General features: G+C 25.0%; 4 protein-coding genes across 8 annotated transcripts; 3 read left to right on the forward strand and 1 right to left on the reverse strand.

Annotated features, from left to right (window-relative positions):
• Positions 1-978: 978 nt before the first annotated feature.
• LOC112600882 (transcription elongation regulator 1-like) lies at positions 979-10,629 on the reverse strand. 4 transcript variants are annotated; one of them, XM_025348202.1, is made up of 18 exons: positions 10,449-10,628; positions 10,226-10,371; positions 9,686-9,946; positions 9,213-9,621; positions 8,905-9,087; positions 8,735-8,840; positions 8,379-8,653; positions 8,175-8,307; positions 7,825-8,092; positions 7,151-7,344; positions 6,917-7,086; positions 6,640-6,848; positions 6,421-6,571; positions 2,395-2,673; positions 2,118-2,333; positions 1,779-2,042; positions 1,636-1,713; positions 1,345-1,575 (listed from the first exon to the last, which is right to left on the reverse strand). In XM_025348202.1, the coding sequence occupies exons 3-18, from the start codon at positions 9,940-9,942 to the stop codon at positions 1,345-1,347; spliced, it is 3,423 nt and encodes a 1,140-aa protein (XP_025203987.1). In that variant the 5' UTR covers positions 9,943-9,946; positions 10,226-10,371; positions 10,449-10,628. The 4 variants fall into 4 exon arrangements, with proteins under 4 accessions (XP_025203988.1, XP_025203987.1, XP_025203989.1 ...); XM_025348204.1 differs by having other exon boundaries at positions 7,154-7,344; positions 10,226-10,629; XM_025348201.1 differs by having other exon boundaries at positions 10,226-10,628.
• A 152-nt stretch (positions 10,630-10,781) lies between these two features.
• On the forward strand, positions 10,782-12,443 carry LOC112600934 (peroxisomal biogenesis factor 3). Its single transcript, XM_025348291.1, has one exon. The coding sequence runs from the start codon at positions 11,190-11,192 to the stop codon at positions 12,198-12,200; it is 1,011 nt and encodes a 336-aa protein (XP_025204076.1). The 5' UTR covers positions 10,782-11,189; the 3' UTR covers positions 12,201-12,443.
• Positions 12,444-13,151: 708 nt separating this feature from the next.
• Positions 13,152-14,140, forward strand: LOC112600965. The gene is made up of 2 exons (XM_025348330.1): positions 13,152-13,981; positions 14,046-14,140. Exons 1-2 carry the CDS (start codon positions 13,540-13,542, stop codon positions 14,072-14,074), a joined length of 471 nt encoding a protein of 156 aa, XP_025204115.1. The 5' UTR covers positions 13,152-13,539; the 3' UTR covers positions 14,075-14,140.
• Positions 14,141-15,331: 1,191 nt separating this feature from the next.
• On the forward strand, positions 15,332-18,763 carry LOC112600919 (ras association domain-containing protein 8). Of its 2 annotated transcripts, none has more exons than XM_025348270.1 (10): positions 15,332-15,505; positions 15,720-15,860; positions 15,924-16,034; positions 16,109-16,280; positions 16,768-16,940; positions 16,997-17,194; positions 17,252-17,494; positions 17,567-17,881; positions 17,944-18,073; positions 18,590-18,763. In XM_025348270.1, exons 2-10 carry the CDS (start codon positions 15,789-15,791, stop codon positions 18,688-18,690), a joined length of 1,515 nt encoding a protein of 504 aa, XP_025204055.1. In that variant the 5' UTR covers positions 15,332-15,505; positions 15,720-15,788; the 3' UTR covers positions 18,691-18,763. The 2 variants fall into 2 exon arrangements, with proteins under 2 accessions (XP_025204055.1, XP_025204056.1); XM_025348271.1 differs by having other exon boundaries at positions 16,792-16,940.
• Positions 18,764-21,996: the final 3,233 nt, after the last annotated feature.

The raw sequence follows: 21,996 nt of genomic DNA on the forward strand, positions 1-21,996 counted from the left end.
ATTGCACGTAGTTTATACGTTTGGTGAAAATAGGATTATATTATTAAATGTTTTAAAATTTATTTAAATAGGCATACCCAAAGGGTCATAAGTCTGTATTCTATACAAAAAGACTACATGCGACATATAAGGACGAATTGTGTATTATCACTCGATACTCAACGGACAAAACGATATGAAAATTAGGCCATATATTGGACATTCAACATTTAGAACGGTTGGTTTCATATTCTTTCACAGGTCAAGTATATTATTTATCCATCTATTCTTCTTTATCTAATCATAAAAATTTTAATAAATTAGACATATAATACCATCGTTTTAAATAGGGAAGTACATAGAAAGGTAGAATTGGGGTAATTAAAAAAAATCAAATTTAACAAAAAATGTTTTTATTTTATTTTTAATAGCTGTATTGCCCTTATTATCTTATACATTTTATATTAGTCAATACATGTTTAATATCAATCAGATACATAACTCTCATTTAAATTTACAGAAGAATTCCATTTAACAAAGCTATTGAAGGTAAACACATTCTATTCAAACTTAAAACTACAACATAAAGATAAAATTATTTTGACTGGATATGTTATGTGGCAAATGCTGAATAGTGATACAGTGATAGTTGATGTGATTATCAATGCTGTATAACAAAATTATTTAATTTTTTTAAGAGGATGAGGAGGAGGAAGAGGAGGAAATTAAAATTACAAGATTGTATAATTTTTATCAATTTGTTTAATAAATTCACAGACCCATAAAAATACATAAGGTTAAATTATATTTTCAATAATATTTTGAACTACTAAACTGTGTATGTGAATAAGAAAATACAGACAGGATAAACCAGACTTCAAAATGTTCCCATACATTATATTTGATTTTTATAATAATTTTTTCTCAATCTTTTATTATGTCAAAATAAATAATTAATTTATATTTATTATTTGAAACATTACATTTTGCAAACGGAATATATTTGATAAAATGAATTGTTATCAATTTATGCCAGAAAATGTAAAGGGAAAAAAAAATTAAATATTATTTCTATTCTATTTCCTACTAATGTCAACACCAAATAATAGTAATATTGAATCCTAAAAAACTAGTTTATCCTGTGCAGTAATAAGAAAATGATCTTAATGATAACATTTTATCTGCTACTTACTGATACTTGTGCCTATAAAAAAAATTAATAATAACAACACAAATAAATTGAATAAAAAAACATACTTTAAAAATTATTTCTGAAAAATAAAAATAAATGTAATGATTATCGTTGAAATATTACGATATTAGAAAAGCAGAAATAATTTAGTCTATTAAAAATTAAAAATACATTTATTTCAATGGTGGTCGCCGATTGGGTTCAGTAGCAGTAGGTGGTGGGGGTGGACCACGTTTTTCTAATTCTTCGATATAGGAAACTATTAATTCTGAACGCTCATCAGCTATACTATCCAAAAATAAATAACGTTTATCTTTGCTTAATATATCTTCAACCTCTTTAAAATAAGTTTCATAGTTTTCTTGTAGTTTTGCATTAGATAAATGAGTAATCAATTTAGTTTCCTGAAACCGAATAGATATTGAATAAAAATAAGACTCAGAAAAAGATTCTTAATAACTTACCATTAAAAGATTCTTGAATTCATTTTTAGCAGTAATCATTCTATCCTTTAAATATTCTCTAAACTCTTTTTCACATTTCTAGAAAAAAAATTTTAAATTAATATTTAGAAATTGTTATTATATATAATTTTAAATTTACTTACCCTATCACTGGATGAAAATCTTAAGTATCTTACGTCTTCTTTAATCGATTTTCTAATCTCTTTCCAAGAACTATCTAACGTTAAGTCACTTATCTCATTTAACATTTCCCTAAATTTTTCCTTCTTTCGCTTAGATAACTCTTCTACATGAACCTTGTACAATTTTTCTTTTTCTTCAGAATCTAACGAATCTACTAATTCATACCTGCTATCTTTTCTCAATTGTCTTTTAGCTTCTTTCCAAGACATATCATTACTTCTAACCTAAAACAATAAAAAAAGGTTGAAATACAAAGCATTTATAACTAAAATGTATAATTATATTAATTAAAGACAAACCAAGTCTGCCAAAAGAGCATTAAAATGAACAACTGCTTCATCATGTTTATGTTGTTCACGCTCATTCTCTCTGTGTTTCAAATGTACAGCTAAAGTACGTTGAACTTCTTTTTCTCGCTCTTTCAAGCTAGCTTCAATACGAGCTTCTTTAGAATCTTTTAAATCCTTGGAATCTTTTAATTCATCTTTTTGTTTGTCAGGTGACTTATCATCATGCTATAAATTTATTTTTATAAATGATTACTAAAATAAAATGTAAATTGAAGTTAGTACTTACTTTTGAGTCAACTTTAGTAGATGATTCTTTTTCTTCCTTATCACGTTTATCTCGCTTATGACTATGTTTGTCTTTTTCTTTATGTTCTCGTTCCTTTTCTTTTTTCCTTTCATCCTTTAACATTCTTATATAATCAATAAAAAAATCTTCACGTAACGTACTGGAATCAACTGCTTTATATCTAGAGTCATGATCTAATTTCTTTTTTATCTCAGGCCAACGAGTATGCCGATCAATTTCAGTGTGCTCCTTTAATAATTCTATAAACTGCTTTCGAGCCTATAAAATGTATTTACAGTAAACTGATTAGATTAAACATAAGAAACAAATTTGTTACAATAAATTGCTTGGAATATAAAATTATCATAAAGACAAAACATTCCAAATCAAATAACAAATAATCATTCATTTAGTAATCACAACATATTATAAGCAGTCATTAAAAAATTATAATACATAATAATAATAATAAACATAATTATTTATAACAATGTATTTTATGACAAGAATACATAAACACCATAAAATAAACATAATTATTAATATGAGAAATCAAAATGAAATACTTACATATTTAATCAATTAAATTATATTAAATTATACATTTATTAATTTAAAATTTTTAAATATTTATTAAAATTACAATTTTGATTTCTCACGCATAAAATGCTGAAAATAATATCATTAAACCTGAAAATAAAATTAGTTATGTCAAATGTATTTAAAAATTAAAAAGTAAACGTACAAAAACATTATAAGTTGTACATTGTTACATATACCACTGAACTATGTATAATTTTCTAAAAATTGTATTTTATTAAAACATTTACATACATTTAATTCTTGAAATAAACTGAAGTATTATATTATATTTAATTAATATGTTGGCCAATCCTATCAAACATTATAGTTTTAGAAAATAATAATGAAATCATTTGTATTACTATCACTAAATGTAAACAATTTATTTTTGCTTAATACCTTAAAAATATTTTAATTTTCAATAAAACCAATATGTGCTTATACAGTACAAATGTAATTAAAAGTACAAACCTGTAAATAAAATTCTAAATGTATGTAATCCATTAAAACTGTATTGGTTAACATTTATTTATTATAAAAGATACTGTAGACAGTCTAAATATGGAAAATTAATAATTTTTAAGTCTTATATAATACTAATATAGTAATCATTTATTTAAATAACTACATACAATTTAATCTTTTATTTTTCTATGTCAATCATACAGTCAAATGTTCTAAAATATTCATACCAAAAACAACAGAAATACCTAAACTTCATATAAAATTTGTTTTCGTTTTTACAACAATGACAGAATATTAATCTCTATAATAATAATACTAAGGTATTTGTATCATTTAAAATACTACGTCTGAAGCGATTAATAAAGAAATCAAAATATACAAAATGTTATTACTTAGCAGCCAGCTTGATTAACCAGTTCAATTTTTAAGTTTAAAAGTTAGATTTGATTTTGTCTTTTTTAAAGCATGAATAACAATACTTCGATTTTCTGCAGTCCATTCTTCTTGCTCTGTTTGGAATACCACTTCAAAATCAATAAAACAAAAGATCCAAAATTCCTTAATGGCAAGTAATGCTTAGTACAGAGTAAACATGATTTTTCTGTTTGTTTCCAAGTAAAAAAAAAACCATAAGGTATTACCTCGATTTTGGTGTTTGAATAGTTTGACTGGGTTTGCTTAGTGCCGCCAGGGTTGCATTTAACTATCCATCCTCAAGGTATTATGTTACAAGATGATCCAGTTATTGGTAGTGATGGTTGAAGAATTGTCATATAAACTTAAGATTTATACAAATATAAACATTCATTCATGACATTCATTCATGTTTTTAAATTTAACAGACCAAAAGTCACCATTCAAATTCCATTCATTAAAACATACTAACACTTAATCTCATTTTTAAAAAAAAACTTTTGTTTATGGTTTTATGATAAAAAGTTCTAGTGAGATACAGATAAAATTATCCAAATACAAGTATAATATTGTTTTTGTAATAAATAAATTACATAACATAATAATTAACACACAAGCCCATTTTTTTTTTTTTAAGAGAAATGTTTAGTATTAAAATAAAATAATAAACTAAGAAGCAATAAAGAGTTCAAACTCTTATTATATTAAATATTTGTAAAAAATAATATAAAATTTAAAATCACACATAATCTTACTACAACATTAATATTTATTGTATATATATATATATAATCTAGGTTGTGGATATATTAGATACCTGATTCTGGTCGTGGATGTATTAGATAAATAGAAGACCAATAAAATTAAATTAGAATAAATTAAGTCATAACATATTAAATAATATGCATCAACAAAACTAAATTTAACAAAATTCCAATTTTAATTGTGAATGTATTAGATTTAAATACAATTATGCATATTGAAGAAAATATACATAGTATATTTGAAACATGTGCTGCTTCATTGCACAAATTTGGACATGGGTTTCAATAGTCTAATATTTATCCAATATATCCACAGCCAAGATTGAGTATCTATTAGATCTACAATCTAGGTCGTAGATATATACATTGTTATTTTTAAACTGAGAAAATAAAATATGCTTAGTCACACCTAATTCAAATTTTCAAGATATAAACAATACAAAGAAATAATATTTAAATTTCAAACTATGGTGAATTTATTTTATATTTTAAACAACTATTTTTTTTTTTTAAGTTAGTTTAATAATAATTTTGATTATAAGCTATTAATAAAAGATTAAAGTTGAAAATTTACATTAAAAATTGATTTTATCTTGATTAATATTTTTAAGAGGAATCGGTTAATTATGGTATAGTCACATAAAAATGTTAAATTTAGTTTTATTAAATAAAAATAAAAATATAAATTTGTAAGTATTAACTATTTTATTACTTTTAACTTTAATATAAGTTTATTCATATTCATTAATTAATAGTTATTACCATGAACTAATTTGTAGTTAGTATGATAGTTTTATTTAATAAATATAAATACATTTGAATACTAAAAATTATTTTGATTTAACATCAAATAACAAATAAAGTTTACCCATGAAAAAATCAAGTAAGCTTTTTTAGTAAACCTATTATATTAATATATAATTAATATTTAAATGTTAAACTAAACAAAATATCTATTCATTGCATAATGCAATAAGTAAACGATAACTTAAAATTAATTGGACTTTTTCATCATCAAGTAAAACCTAAAATATTCAATAAATTTTACATTAATTTTATGTCATAATATTAATAGTTCAATACCTAAAAAAATATTTATATTACATTAATAATAATTATATAAAAAAAATGGGCTTTAATAAAAATAAACCTGAAATATATTTGAATAATACATAACACATATAAAATTTTAAAATATTGACAAAATATTAATAATCAATAAAATTAGTTAATTGATTTTAAATAACTATAATTATAAGAAGAAAATTTAAATAGTCACAACATGAATATGTAATCATTAAAATTTTGTCAATATTTAATTCCTGCAAATTTAAAGCATCTGAAAAAATTAGTTTAAATTTATTTATTTTAATTATATTAATATAAATTATACTTAATTAAATTGTTTAATAAATATATTTAGTAAACATTAACTAAATTATATTACATAGTTTGTGTTTGTACAATAATATACTATTTATTCTTTTCTTAATATTTCAAATTGAAAAGCTAATTATTATTTACTATACTATATTCAAAATAAGAGTATACAAAACAGCGCCAGAGTGAATAAAAATACATGTTATGAATACATTTATATCTACTGCCAACTACCGACCACATAGACTCTATTCATCCATCTGTACACTCACAGATATACACTTATTCTGAATAAAAGTACATTTAAAGAATAAATTGAAATATTAATATGTTTATTTTAATGAAAATAGTACAAATACAAAAAATAATAATTTTAAATTTTAAATGATTTACAGTTAATAAAATTAAATGGCTCACTGACCTGTTCACGACGCAACGCTTTTTCTTCCTTTTCCTGCTTCCTTAATTCTACCATGTATTCATTAAATAATCCTTCTCTTTCACGTGATTTTTCAATATTTTTATACCTTTCATCTTTAGAATTTTTGGAACTAAAATCACTATATGATGTCCTATAACAAATAACAATAGAATGTTTTATTATTATTATTATTATTGTTATAATATATTATTATTTTACTTTGTTGTGAGGTTAGCTTCTTCCATCAACTGTCTAAAAGCTTCACGTCTCATTTTCATTTTATTACGTTTTTCTTGTCTCTCTTCATCAGCACGTTCTTTTACATATTTTTCAAATACTTGCTTTCTTTCTTTTGATGTTAATAACAAATAGCGAGGATCAAATACTATCTTGTGTAATTCTTTTTCCCAAGTACTAAATGCAGAAACCTAAAATCATTAAAAAATTTTAATATTTATTTTATAAAATTAATACTAATCAATATTATCTCTAGTACCTCTTTCTCAGATAACATTTCTCTAAATTGTGTTATTCGAGTCTCTAACGGTACTACTGCTCTTTCTTTAGCTGCTCTCAATTCTGCTTCCATAGCTGAATCCTTCATTAAATTTACCTTAGATTCTACATCATTTTTAGTATTATTAGTATTTTCTTGTGAACTTTTATCTATAATAAGTTATCAACACAATTTAATAATATTTTTAATTTATTATATATTTAATAAATTTACCACCATCAGGCTTTGTTTTTTTAGTTGGTGATTGTCCTTCAGCACTTTTTAAAGCTTGAACTACTTCTGGTGGATTTGATACCATTTTGTCAACATCAGATCTTCCTTTAAGATCATCTGGTTTTTCCCAAACTGATGTTCTAGTTGAAGGTTTAAAGAAAAACACACGACCATCTCCTGTCCATACTACACACCTATAAATGTAAAATCAAAAACTTTAAGAATTTTATATTAAATTCATAATGCAATTTAAACAAAAAAAATATCTACTTATCATTTGACAAACATAAAAAAGGTTGTTTTTATTTGGAACAAAGTATACCTCTTTATTCATCACATATCTAACCAAATTTTTGTATAAAACTAATATATTTATAACTTCCCTTCTTTAAAAATCTAGCTAATTAAAAATAACTTAGTAAAAAATAATTGCAATTTATTTTACCAGCTATTTACTTAATTTATTTCATTAGATCTTAAAGAGTATGTTTTTATACTCCATGGTCATTCATTCGTCTAATCAATGATAATTTTAAAGATATATTTTTTCTTCATAAATTGCATCAATATATTTTTTCTTTTATTAAAGTAATCTATACATCTATAGTTTTAACAAAAACTTAAGATAAATCATTAATACAAAAGGATAATTGCATATGATAAAAAAAACGTACCACGGAGTTCCTTCAACAGGTGTACTAGATACAGGTCTAGTTTTGTCTTGAACTTTTAATTTTTCTAATACTTTGGGTTTTTCATCAATTTTAGTTTTTTTATTAGGCTCTTGAACTTCTTCATCTTTTCTTTTAAATGAACCAACATCTGAATTTGAACCATTTATTAATTTAAGTGGGAAACCCATGTCCATCTGAGAATCTGATTTCTGTTCCATTTTTTGTTCAGCTTCTTTTCTTAATTTTGCAGCAGCAACTTCTCTAGCCACTGAAATAAAAATGAATTAAAAATTAAAAATATGATAAAACCTTACATAAAAAAGAAACATTTAATAATATAATTTACTCACTATCAAGATTTCTAAGAGCTTCAGGTTTTTCCCAAACTGATTCAGATGTTTTCATACTATAATAATACATTCTTCCATCAGGTGAACGATGTTCTGACCATTCAGCAGCATTAGCTAAAATTACTGGATCTATCTAATAAATGAAGTTGAATATATTAATAACTTAATCATATTTAATTATAAACAATCATACAATCATCATACTTTACTATTAAGTTCCATTCCAGGCATCATCATAGGCGGAGGTGCAAATCCTGGAGGCATCATACCCCATGGAGCTGCTTGTGGAAATCCTGGAGGTGGCATACCAAATGGTGGTGGTCCACCAAAGGGTGGAAAATTTGGTGGAGGCATCATGGTATTGGGAGGCATCATTCCAGGAGGAGGGCCCATCATTGGAGGCATCATTTGGCCAGGAACTCCACCTAACGGAGGTACTCCAACATTTGGTGGATGCATCAAAGGGGCTTGTTCATTACCTAAATCAAATAAAATATCCTCTAAAATAACATCTGACTAAATTTTTTATACAATTAAGTATGTAAAAAAATATTTTTTACTATGTGATTTGTCTTCAATATTTTTCATTTCAACATCATTAGGAGTTTGTTCACCTTCATTAGGTTTAGCAAAGTTATTGGTATTAGGATTACCAAGATGTTCAACCTGATAAATTATTAAGTTATAAGTAAATTCTTATTTCGTATTATACTACTTTAAATTAAGATACCTGTTCTTGAGAAATGACAGTAATATTAGGTCCGGATGGTTTATCCCAAGTAGTTTCACGTGTTCTAGCATTATAATAATATGATTTTCCATCACCAGCTTTAGTTTCAATCCAAACTTCACCAGATATTATTGGCGGTGGGCCTTGTGATACTCCACTATTTGGAGGCATTACAGGTGGCATCTATAGAATTTCAACAGAAGTACAAGTAATTAATTTAAAAATTTAAAAAGTCTATACTTAATGAAAAAATAATGAAACAAATAATCATTATTATACAATTATCATATATTTAAAGAATCTCATACTTGTAATAATGAAGGCAACTGATTTGTAGGTGGACCTCCAGCCTGTCCATTTCTATCTTGTTCATTAAATGGTGGTACTTGACTTTCTCCAAACTGAGGACCTCCTTGAGATATTGGAGGTGGTCCATTCATCATATTAGGAGATGATTCTTGAGGAACACCATTCCAGTTTTCATCTGTATTTTCTGAAGACCATCTACTTCTTTGAGGTTTAAAACTTCCATTTGTAGGACTATTAAAGCCGTATGAACCACCTCGATAATTAGAAGACCCTTTAGGGTTATTGTTACCAAATCCTCCAAATCTTCCAGCTTCATTATTTCCTTTACCATTATTCCAATTAGGCTCACCTCTATATTCAGAAGATCCATAATTATTATCAAATTGACCATTACCATCTCCAAATTCCCTATTGAAATATAAGTTGTAAGAATATAAGATTATTGAATATATAAAATAAAGGTTACAAATACCTGAAAGAACCTCTCCCATTATCATCAAACGATTGTTCATTTTCAGGATTTGAATGTCCATTTTCTTGGTCATATGAATTATTCATTGGTTCATGATTGTTAGAATTCATATTATCTTGTCGATTTGAGTTCATATTACTATCTTGATCATTAGAATCTACATTATCATTTTCAAATGAAGTCATACTATTTTGAGGGTCATTAAATTCTTGCTGTGTTGAATCCACTATAGGATCCATCAAATTAGAATCAGCCATTTAACTATGGAATAATTTAAAATTCAAATTTGATATTATAACAATAGATATAGAAATATATATAAATAAATGTTTAAAAATTTGGTTTAGAATTATACCTATCTGCGACAAATTTGATAAAACAATTGTAAAAATATTATTTTTATGTTAGGTAAATATTAATTCTAATTAATAACAATGTTGGTTTAATAATAATAATAAAGCAATTTCGACTCACAAAACGTTTCTACAATTATTAATCACTAATACATTGTTAATGTATTAATTAATTACAACACATTACCTCCAGATGAAAACAGACAATTGAATGGTGATGATTTTTTTATTTCTATGCAAATTCAGAAATCAACATTAATATGAAGTACACGTATTAATAAACACTTGTTTAAGATCCCGAGTTAATATAATTGTTATAAGCGCTTTAGCGAACTACGAAACAAAAATAAATATTAAAAATAAAAAGCAATAGGTAAACACCAAGAAATTAACATCGAAACCGTCGATACCTCAAAACTGACAGAAAAACAAAACGGAAGTACGGAAGTACTCAGTACAGTGTACACAAACCCTCGGACACAAGACACAGTATAGACACTTAAATAGTATGAGTTGAGAGTGTTTGAACTGGCTCTTGGGAGTATAAAAAACAAGATGTATTGTTTAGACGATGGAATCATGCAAAGAAGCGGATAAATTGTGAAAACAGTGAGGCAAATACATTAATATTAAAAGTTAATACCGTATACAATACTATTTTATACAATTATCAATGTCACGCATTCTATGTTATCATCAATTTTTATTTCAGGTTATGTTATTCTTATAAACATAAAATAATCTTATGTTTTATTGTTCTACATAATTTGATTTCTATAGTTCAAAATAAAATTTAAAATTATTGCAATATAATTTTCACGTTATGTAGATAAAGTTCCGTGACAGTGAACCTTATAACATTATGTATGATAACTTATATCGCTTAATACAGCGATGCAAACAGTCAAATGTATATCGTAATTATTCTTGAATAATCATTTCTATGATTGTTAATAAATAGTTTTGTTTATCTATGCATTCAAATGAATCAAATGTACTCGCATAATCAAATCTATTGATGTGTATTTAGATTTTAAAATTAATTATTTTTGTCATTTTTTAAGTGCGATATTGTTAATATTAATTTTAATTTAAAGTTTAAGCATAAATGCTCATTTTTTCGCAAGATAGAATAATTTTGTATATTAACAATGTATGATTCTGTTAAAAAATTTGTTTCACGACACAAACGTAAATTAATAATCAGCGGTGCATTATTTTGTAGTACTGCGTATGTAGTTTACACCATCAAAAAGAAATTGGTTGAAAAAAAAGATAAAGAAAATCGAGAATACCTGGAACGAAGTAGACGTCAACAGCACTACGAAGCCACAGAAAACACTTCAAATCGTATGATAACTGAATTTGTTAAACAACTTCATGTTAAATATTTTTCAAAAAATTTACGCATTGAAAATATTATTGATAAATTGAAGATACAAAATGATATAGCACTTTGGGAAGAAATGAGAATATGTGTTTTTACTAGAGCATGCTTACTTGTTTATGCAGAAACTATGTTGGTAATAACATTAAAAATTCAACTAAATTTGCTTGGAGGTCTTGTATACAAAAGTCTATCACAAGATTCACCACCAGTTTGTTCAAAAACCCAAGAAGAATACTTGTTACATTTTAGTTATTTCATCGAGGATGGTATTAAACGTTTAGAAGAATATTTACATAGTAAAGTTATTAAGTATGTACAGCAAGTTCCTATCCAAGAACAATACAATCTACAGGACTTGGAAAAACTATTTTTTCTCATTCAAACTGAAATCGCAAGTGATACAGATGGTCCTTTTCGATGTATAGATACATACATGTTACATCAAATGCCAAAAGTGCGAGAAGCACTATTACAAGATATGATTAATGAAACACGAGAACTATTAAAAAATGACGAGATAATTTCAGTAGCTCGTTATTGCTCAAGTCATAGTTTTAATAAATTAATGGATGCTATAACAATTAATACACCTAATCGATCAGTAAATCTACCTACTACTGTCAAAATGCCATTTGCCAAGTGGTTACCAATTGTTGATAGATCAACTAAAGTAACGGAAAATGGAGACTGCAGCTTAAAACAAAATGTCCACTTGGATGGAAAAGTTAAAGTGCTCAGTGCAAATGTGTATGAGGCATTTTGTTCTGCATAAATTTTATTTGAAGGTTTTGTTTTTCTTATTAATATTATATTATGAACTTGTTTTGTAACTCGTATAAATGGGTACCTATGTATTTATTTTTAAACTTACAAATGTTAAATTAATTCAACCATTAATATTTATTTTTGGGAAATTTGGGAACTATTATATTGTAATAACAATAATTTTAAAAAAAAAGTATTTTGAAATTTTACCATGTCTTATAAAATTGAACTAAGATCTATTTACCTGTTATGCATTATATTATATTGTAATAAAAACATATTGAGTTTCACTCAGTGCTCTTAGAAATTTACTTATTTTTTATAATAACTATAAATATTTACAAGATATATTTCATTATTCAAAAAAATATATTGTAATAATAAATTTATAACAATATTAATTTCAATAAACTGCTAAAACACTAAATTATTGATAGAACAATTTTTTAGATTTTCAGCGATGGAATTTCTATATACAACTATAAGTTTAGGTAAATTAAATAATTAGTATCTGGTAATAATCAAAAATAAATGTTTATAAAATATATAAACATACCTATTACCTAATTTTAAATCTAGTTTTCAGTTTCTTCATATTTTATATTATCATAATAACATTGATTATTTTAATAATATAATAAATAAATTGTTGATAGGCTTGGTGACAATGATACATTTTATTATTACTCCCACAAAGTACAAAATATTTCTTTTATAAATTATTGTAGATTATCTGCTATGACCAGGACTGTGAATTTAATGCATTTGCATATTTTTATTGCTACACTTTATAAAAAAATGGATTCGGCCAACATTTGTTTTGACTTATTTGTAGTTCAAATACCAAATTTTATTTTGCATATTTCATGGGTATATAAATGCATGTTTTAATGCATTTATATAAAATATTAAATATAATTGTTTTAAAATGCTTTTTTTTCGTAATATTTACATTTTTTCGGTCAATCTATAGTATAAACTATAACTTTTATAGTTTTATCGAAATTATTCTATTTTTACTCGGGTAGGTTCACGTAACTTGTACTTCTCATTGATTGCATAGAATTGCCGAACAAATCCGCATTCAATTTCCAAAAGTCGATAAACTGGTCGCAAATGTCAAACGAGTATTTAAAAAAACGCCTTATCGTATTCAGAAATTTCATACTAATGCACCACATATACCATTACCTCCCGAACCTATTTTGACACGTTGGGGCACGTAGATTTCTGTCGCAATATATTATAGCAAAAACTTCGAAACTGTAAGACAAATTGTCGAATGTTTTGATGAAAATGATGCACTTTCTATCAAAAATGTTCAAAACAATTTTAAAGCTAATCAAATGAAAGTAAATTTGGCTTACATACATTCAAATTTCTTATGTCTTCCTATAGCTATAACGCGTCTACAAAAACAAGGTATTCTCTTATCTGAAGCTATTGAAATTGTACAAGATATTTCGACAAAGTTTAGTCAATTAACAGGTACAGATGGAACTGCTATTAATAAAAAATTACAAACAGTACTCAACAAAAACAAAGGGTTTCAAATTATGTGTAATATTTCAAAAATATTAACTGGCGAAAAAAATGTCGTAGATTTAGATGTACCAGAAGATTTAACCAGTAGCGACATGACGTATTTCAAGTTTGCCCTAATAACTTCGTCAGACGTAGAACGCTCCTTTTCTTTATATAAAACTTTGTTGGCACCAAACAGGAGGTCTTTCAAGTTCGAAAACCTGAAGAAATCATTGGTTGTTCAATGCAATAACTACTTTAAAGGTAAAATATATAATTTTAATTATATTTAATCATATTACTTATATAATTTATAATTCTTTTATAGATCTTGTATACGACGAAGACCAAGACTAGTTAAGATCAATAACTCATATACATATATCAAGAAGTAAAAATACTAATATTTAAACTAAAATTAATAAAAAAATTAAACTAATGAAAAAAATAAAAATAAAAGTTTAATTTTTGTAGTTATTTTTTGCATATTTTAAGAATTTTTAAAGCATATTTTGTCAGATTTTAGTGCATATATGCATGCATATTTAATAGTTTTTAAGTGCATTAAATTCACAGCCCTGACTATGACTATAAATTTTAATTCACAACACATACTATATTTTATATGTAATAGACTATATAGTTATTTTATGTTACCTTTCTTTCGAAAATAAAAATAATATCCACAAATGTGTACAAAAAGTAAAAATACACTAATTAGTAATTTATATTATATTATTTTGTAAGTATCATATACACATTAAACACTTAATATCATAGGTAGGTTTATATTTATATTTTATAAATTCTGAATTAGGTACTTGTACATATATTTTACATGCACTCATTGTTGATATTGTTTAAAACTCAACCATGCAGCAAGTTAACTTCATTGAACTGAAACCACTATTGGAAATGTCCACACAATTTATATATCATACTGAACACACCCATTGCCTACGCGCCTATTCAATTCATATTTCATTGGACATAGTTCATAGAGGTAGGTACCTATTCAAAAATTCAAGTATTCAGCGAGAGTTTGGTTTATTATTAATTTTCTATTGAAGTTTCTAATTTTAATTGTAGAACATATATTGTGTAATATTAGGTTATAGTATAAATGATATTTTTTATCGAAATATACTTTTTTAGTACCTACACTTAGATAGTCTGCAGATAACTAATTGAACTTATGTTTTGATTTTTTTTTTTTTCTTAAAAGTGCATACTATTAGTGTTATTACTGAAAAGTGTCGTTGCTATAGTTAAATAACTCATTATTTTAGATTTGTTTCAATGTATTTTAAACCATGACTTATTATGTCAATAAATTTACCTATAGTTATATTCACGTTACTAACGTCAAACATGACGTTAGTTATTTACTTATATCAAGAGTTTAATCCGCTATAATTTCAAATTTTAGTAACCAATTTCTTATTTTTCAGTATTTACTTTTATATTTTGAAATACATGCACAAATACAATCTCCTTGATATTATTCAGTGTGAGCGATAAAACAATATTTTTTTGTCCCTATCAAAATGTAAGCGTGTTAAAAAAATTTGATATTTATTATTTATTATTTTGGGATAATATTATTATCTTTATCAGAAGCCAGAGTTCATTGTTCTCTCTCAAGTTTAACTCATCAATATTTTTTTATTAGATTAGATTGGAAAAGTCACTAGATTTGATTATTGAACCTTGGAGTTTAAGAAATGGAAAATTCAATTTCAATATAATACAGCGTTATCCCGGCCCACAGCACTCGAAATGATTACGGTATGTTTGACCCTGATTTCTAAATCTACACAATTAATTAATATTATTCTCTAGGTCAATGCCATGAAAGTTGTTTTGATTCTGAAATAAGTGTATCTTATATCATTTTGTTATCCCATGCCTTACTGATACAAGCATTCGTTTATTTTTTTGTTAATTATGTTTAATATGTGTCTTTTGTCTTGATTTCTTGAATCACATTTATTGTGTTTAGCAATCATGAGTGGAGAATTATACAATGAAAATTTTTTAACAATATTTACAATTTTCTAAAACTGATATCATGGAACTCAAAGTTTGGGTTGAAGGAATTCAACGGGTTGTTTGTGGTGTTAATGAATCAACAACTTGTCAAGTAAGTTGTCAGTAGTTAGTACGACTTGATGAAATGTTTTTGTATCACATATTTTTGTCTCAGGATGTTGTATATGCATTAGCTCATGCTACTGGAAAAACTGGCCGATTTACTCTAATTGAGCGATGGCGCAACAATGAACGTCTACTTGCCCCTCAAGATCATCCAGTAACTGTAAGTGTATTACTTTTTTTTTAAAAATATAATATTCTACAAATTATTACCTAATGTGTTAAATTCATTGTTAGGTTCTTATGAAATGGGGAGAATATGCCAATGATGTGCAGTTTATATTACAACGTTCAGGCAATGTCTCTTCAAATAGTACATCCAACAATCCAAAGTATAATGAGGCTGATAGTGTTCCTTACTTTGCTCAGGAAAGGAATAAAGATACTCGAAAATCATTAATATTTAATAGTATGGATTTTATTTACGATTAATAAACAATAATGCTATTCATGAAATCTGGAAGATTTCTTTTATATACTTTGCTTCAAGTTCATATTTTTTTTCTAAAATTGATGTGAATATGATATCATTTTCTAACTTATAATATATATTCTGTGAGAGTTCCTGCTCATAATACCAAAGCTAAGTTTATTACACATTGAGTAATTTAAAAACAATGATAAAATTGAATAATACATTTTTATTTCAACCTGTTTTATTATACATTTTATTGTTGTTATGGCAAATATTAATTTTTGCTAAAATTTGTCTTAAAAACATTTAAAATTTAAAATCAGTTGATTTCCAAATAATTTAATTTGAGTTATCCTCACTAATTATAAATAAAATTTGTTCTATATTTTTACCAATATAATAAGTAATCATACATTTTAAAATGTTAATTAACTAAAGCAATTTTGATTCTTGAACTTATGGTAAAAATTATATTTTTAAGGTAATCGTTTACCCGATAATGTAGGTGTAGTACGCGGAATTCCTCAACAGAGACCCAATGTTCTTCCCACTATACCTGGAAGTGGTGCAGCACCGTTAACAGTAGTTTCATCTACTCCACCTGGTATTCCCTCATCAACTTCACCTACAAACACTTCTAGTCATTTAAACAAAGTAATTGTATTACTTTACTTTCATATTTTAATGGCTAAAATAAATTATTATTTAAGGATCAGAATTCAACATCAACAAATGGACCATTGCAAAACTCAACAAGTCCAAATAAAAAGGTTGATAATATTAGTTATCGACCTCCTGTTACTAGGGCATTACCACCATATCGAGAGCCTCCTCCACCTTCTGTTAGTCCAGCAAGAATATCTCCTACAACTGTGGGTAGTGATCGCTTAAAACAGACAATTTTCAAGGTAATTCACAGTGTAATCAATTTTTGTATTTTACTATATGTTTATATTTCTTTGTAGGAGTATCAGAATGAAAATAATAGCAATAGTTCTAATGTCATGTATAATCCTCAGTACAAAGATCTCGTAAGGCTTATAAATTATCAAAGAGATAAATTATCCATTCAACAAGCAGAACTAACAAAGTATGATGCAGAAATAATGTATTGGGAAGGTAAAACTAGAGAGCAACAACATCAGATGGATTTTATGACTCAGGAAGCTGCTAAAATTGAAGCCACTGGTAGACATACAGAAGAACAGGTATAGTTTTAATTATATTAAAACTGAATTATTAGAAAACTTTAATTATTTATTTATTATCCAATGTATTAGTTGAAACTTTTAGGCCAAGTAGAAGAAGAAAATGATATTGTGCGTCAGCAAGAAAAAACATTGAAATCAGAAATGACATTATTACGATCTAAATTAGCTAACTGTGAAACTGAATTACTTGTGTGCAAGAATAAAATACGTCTTTTAATGGAAGAAGTAGAACTAGAACAAAAAATGTTATCAAGAGATCTAGATGAGAAGCGTAGAGCAGAAAGAGGTATTTTGAAGGAAGTTGACCGGCTACAAAGTGAAGTAGAAAGAGCCAAACAAGAAACAGAAATGGCTGCACAAGTTGGAGATAGTCTGCGAAAAGAGGTGATTTTAACATTTAATGTGTATATTGAATGATTACATAATTAAAGTATTATTCATTTAAGGTTGCTATGTTAGAAACAACTATAACTGAAAAAAAAAGGCAAGTAGATAAACTAGTGGCTGACATGAAAGAAGCAAATTTACAATCTTTAGCTATTTCACCGCCAGATGAATTAAAATTTATTCTTGAAGGTCAGTACTTAAACTCAATAGTACTCATTTAGTATTTATATTAGAGGTTGCGATTACACGTGTAGTGAACTACACGGGTACCCATGTTTTACCTATGACAGAGTTAAAACCCGTGTAATAAAAATACCTGTCTATGTATGCATATTATTATACTTATAGTTTATACCTATTTAATATTATATGATTAACAAATACAATTTACTAATTTTTAAGCAACTAATAACTATTCATCATAACTCTAAATAATAAAAGATAAACAATTAATAATTATTATAAAATACATAACATAATATTCTTTTAAATATTTGTATTTAATGAATACATGAATTCTGAATCAGTACTATATACTTGGTTATGCACAGGTATTAAATACACGAATATACACAATCGTTAATATATTTTTCACCCTCACTCTGTGTACCCAAGTATTTTAATACATGTTCACAACCATGGTCCCTAATTTATATCAATAAAAATTATGTTTACAAAGTTTTTTAAAATTATTTTCATGTTTAGGAGCTCAAAGACCTGGAAGTACTCGTAAAATGATTGGTTCACCTAGACAACTAGAAAATGCAGCTCCTACTAGTAAGAACCCTCATGGTGTTTGGGTTTAACTTTTTTGTTTCTTAATCAAAATTGTTTGCTCTAAAATATATTTTAATTATTGTTTTATATTTTGTGTGCATTTAGAACAATGTTTAAATTTTAAATTATACATTTTAATAACCAGTTAGGTTTATAAATAGTAATAATTGCACATCACACAATTTTTGTTTTCTTTTTTCTTTTACCAAACCAAAAATGTAATTCTTAAAATTATAAGTTAATTTCTTTTAAATTTGATCTCCTTATAGTATATTACATTTTAATTTTAAGTCAATGCTACAATTTTTTTTTTTTTTCATTATTCAGCTCAAATAAATTTAGGAAATCATCTCTTTATTTAAGTTATTATTTATTTCATATTATTTTATATACTATGAATTAATATATGTCAAGTATTGTCAATATTTAAGATCATTAGCATCATTGTCTTCATTACATTTATCGATAATTTCAAATTAATAAGTCAATAATAATTTGTTGGATATTAATTTTTTACTTTACTTATTATTAATGTTATTATTGTTTTATTTTCTCGATTTTAAAAACCAAGCAAATATTTTTGTTAATGCTTATATCTTTGGAAAGAAAATATTTATATTCCTTTAAAGTTTCTTTTCTCAACTTAAAATTATTTTATAAATTTGTTAAATTTTTTTCATTTATAAAATACATTGTATTGTCATACATTTAGTGCCACTAAAAATGTATCTTTCATATTTTAAGTAAGTATAATTAATTTATGAATACAGTTTGCGTTGTTATTTTATTAGTGTTTAGTATTATTAAATGTAATATAGAAATGTATGCAAAAACTATTCATTATATTTAATGGCTGTTTTAATGTTTATTTTTAATTTTATTGAACAGTTTAATTTTTATATTATTATGAAATTATAAAAGTATGTAATTTGATTATTTAGTTAAGTTATTAAATATTGTGTTCAGAAAATATTTTGAAAATAGTCTTCGTTATCATTATTATTTTTTTATAATTTATTAGTCAATTTTTTTATTATTATTGAATGAACATATTTTTAATTTATTGCATTTTGTAGCCATTGTTGAGTAATAAAATTGCTTTACAGAATAAATTTATTGAGTTTCATTACTATAAAATGTGAATAAGATTAGTGATATTCCAAGATATATTAATATAAATATTAATTGAAAATGTTAGGATTTTAAATTTTGAGTGAAGTTCATGAATGTATTGAATTTACAACAATGAGTTTGATATATTTTTTGTGAGTACATTTACACGATAGGTAGTTGAAATTTGTGTATATATATAAGTATGATAGTTCACAAATTTGCATATAATAACGTAATATTTTACAATATTTTTATAATTAAGTTTTATTGATTAAAACATCATAAAATTTAGAATAGTTAATTAAAATGATAATTTAAAAGTAATATAAAAACAGCGGGCAATTTCTTTAGTACAGTAAAACATTAAAATTAGAATTACCTTATTTTGATTAATCAATTTAAATATTGTATCTTATTAACACAATTTTTCCAAAAACTATACCACATAGAATACACCAGTTCTCGTCTAATCAATAAAGTTAAAAAATGTCAGGCATAATTATATAGTACTAGGATGGGAGGCCGTTTGGAAACACCACGTGCTGTTGGCCACAATTTATTAATTATTATTATTTATTTATTAGCTATTTTTTACCTCTTTTATCAATAGCATTGATTTTATAAAATATTAATATGTTATAAAATCAATGCCAATAGAAAAAATTATTTATTTACAATTTTAAACTTAAAATGTAGACAAGTCAGTTATTGAGTGAAGTATTATAAATTTGTTAAATTTGAATTCAGTGATATATTTTGTATATGAGAAATGTAATTTTTAGCAGAGACTCATCTATGATTTCTAAGGGTATTTTGCAATATATGTATTTCATATTAAAATAAATAATTTATTATTATAATAGATTGATTTAACATTTGCTGAATTATAATATACTTTCTTAAATTTAAATGTTGTCTAATTAAATATAATAAAATAAAGTATAATTAATATAATATCAAGTATAAATGTTATCTAATAACTATATACAATTACATTTAAGCTATGATAATATATTATACTACATCATTACAAATGATAGATACTAAGTTAGAAGACACCTCTAGGCTCTGGTATTGAATAAAATAAAGTAAAATAAGTCATAGGAGTGTATAAAATTAAGTCTCAACTTGCAAGATATGCTGTAGATATAAGTATAATTTAATTGTCTCTTTAAAATTAAAAATACCTATACCATTACCATTACCTTATATTTATTTATGATTATTACGCACTACTATTTTAAGTATTGCTTCTTATTAAAAATAATATAGTTTCATAATATTTGTTGCACGATTAATTTATAAATATTGTACTTACGCATTTATTATTTTTTATTCTTTGAAAAAGTGTAATTTTGAGATTTTGTTTGAAATTATACAATGTAAAATTGTTTGTCCTGGAACTTCACTCACTATGCATACCCTTGCCCCTTATTATTCACACTTATGCTGTGACTGTACTCCCAATAAGGTCTTCATTTTGAGAGTGTCTCATGTATATATTATACTCTTAAATTTTATGTTTATTAAATGTTATAGCCAATGGGGATGGCATGGTGAAGAAATAATCGTATGGCTACCTTTGAGGTTTTTCATGGTAAAAGGTGGTAAAATGTAACAGCTAAGGGATAATAATTAAGTACTTATTACTATAGGCAGGTACTTAGTAAATTCCTTTATTAGGTTTTGGATGAAATATGCCCCCCCCACATACCACCTTTGAGTTTTTTTTTTAATTTTATTCTAAAAAATTAAACATATATTTACCAAACCAATATTATAAACACTAATAAATATTATAAATAAATAAATAATAATATTTTAACTAAAATCTCTTATATTTAATTAATAATAATACATGCTTAGCCTTCAACTGATATAACCTTATTTTGCCTAATTTATCTATTATGTGTCAACAAAAATAATCATAAATTTGTTACAAGAGTATAAAAATATAATTCATACAAATTATTAGTAATAACTAATGATAATATATTCATAACACCTATCCAAATATTAAAAAGAAAATGTGTAATAATTAAACTCATTAACATTTTTTTTAAATTTTATATTGGTTTTACATGCAAGATTCTCTTACAATTTCTGTTTTTTTTTTTCTAAAATTTTTGTTTTGAATACCATAAACTTTATATCAATATTTATTACCTATTATGATTTTAAGACTTTCTATTGATTTATATAATTTTATGATAAATTTAATA

The sequence above is a fragment of the Melanaphis sacchari genome, unplaced genomic scaffold (assembly GCF_002803265.2).
Source record: "Melanaphis sacchari strain LSU unplaced genomic scaffold, SCAv2.0 Contig73_pilon_pilon, whole genome shotgun sequence".
Lineage (NCBI taxonomy): Eukaryota > Metazoa > Arthropoda > Insecta > Hemiptera > Aphididae > Melanaphis > Melanaphis sacchari.

What these genes read in the sequence shown, in the direction of transcription:
- LOC112600882 (XM_025348203.1), bottom strand. Translation starts at nt 9,942, where the DNA reads ATGGCTGATTCTAATTTGATGGATCCTATAGTGGATTCAACACAGCAA. An exon ending in AATGGGAGAGGTTCTTTCAG is followed by an intron (nt 9,622 to 9,685) that starts GTATTTGTAACC and finishes ATATTTCAATAG; the next exon opens with GGAATTTGGAGATGGTAATG. An exon ending in CTACTAAAGTTGACTCAAAA is followed by an intron (nt 2,334 to 2,394) that starts GTAAGTACTAAC and finishes ATAAATTTATAG; the next exon opens with CATGATGATAAGTCACCTGA.
- LOC112600934 (XM_025348291.1), top strand. Translation starts at nt 11,190, where the DNA reads ATGTATGATTCTGTTAAAAAATTTGTTTCACGACACAAACGTAAATTA.
- LOC112600965 (XM_025348330.1), top strand. Translation starts at nt 13,540, where the DNA reads ATGAAAGTAAATTTGGCTTACATACATTCAAATTTCTTATGTCTTCCT. An exon ending in ATGCAATAACTACTTTAAAG is followed by an intron (nt 13,982 to 14,045) that starts GTAAAATATATA and finishes ATTCTTTTATAG; the next exon opens with ATCTTGTATACGACGAAGAC.
- LOC112600919 (XM_025348270.1), top strand. Translation starts at nt 15,789, where the DNA reads ATGGAACTCAAAGTTTGGGTTGAAGGAATTCAACGGGTTGTTTGTGGT. An exon ending in CTCAAGATCATCCAGTAACT is followed by an intron (nt 16,035 to 16,108) that starts GTAAGTGTATTA and finishes ATTCATTGTTAG; the next exon opens with GTTCTTATGAAATGGGGAGA. An exon ending in CTTCTAGTCATTTAAACAAA is followed by an intron (nt 16,941 to 16,996) that starts GTAATTGTATTA and finishes TTATTATTTAAG; the next exon opens with GATCAGAATTCAACATCAAC.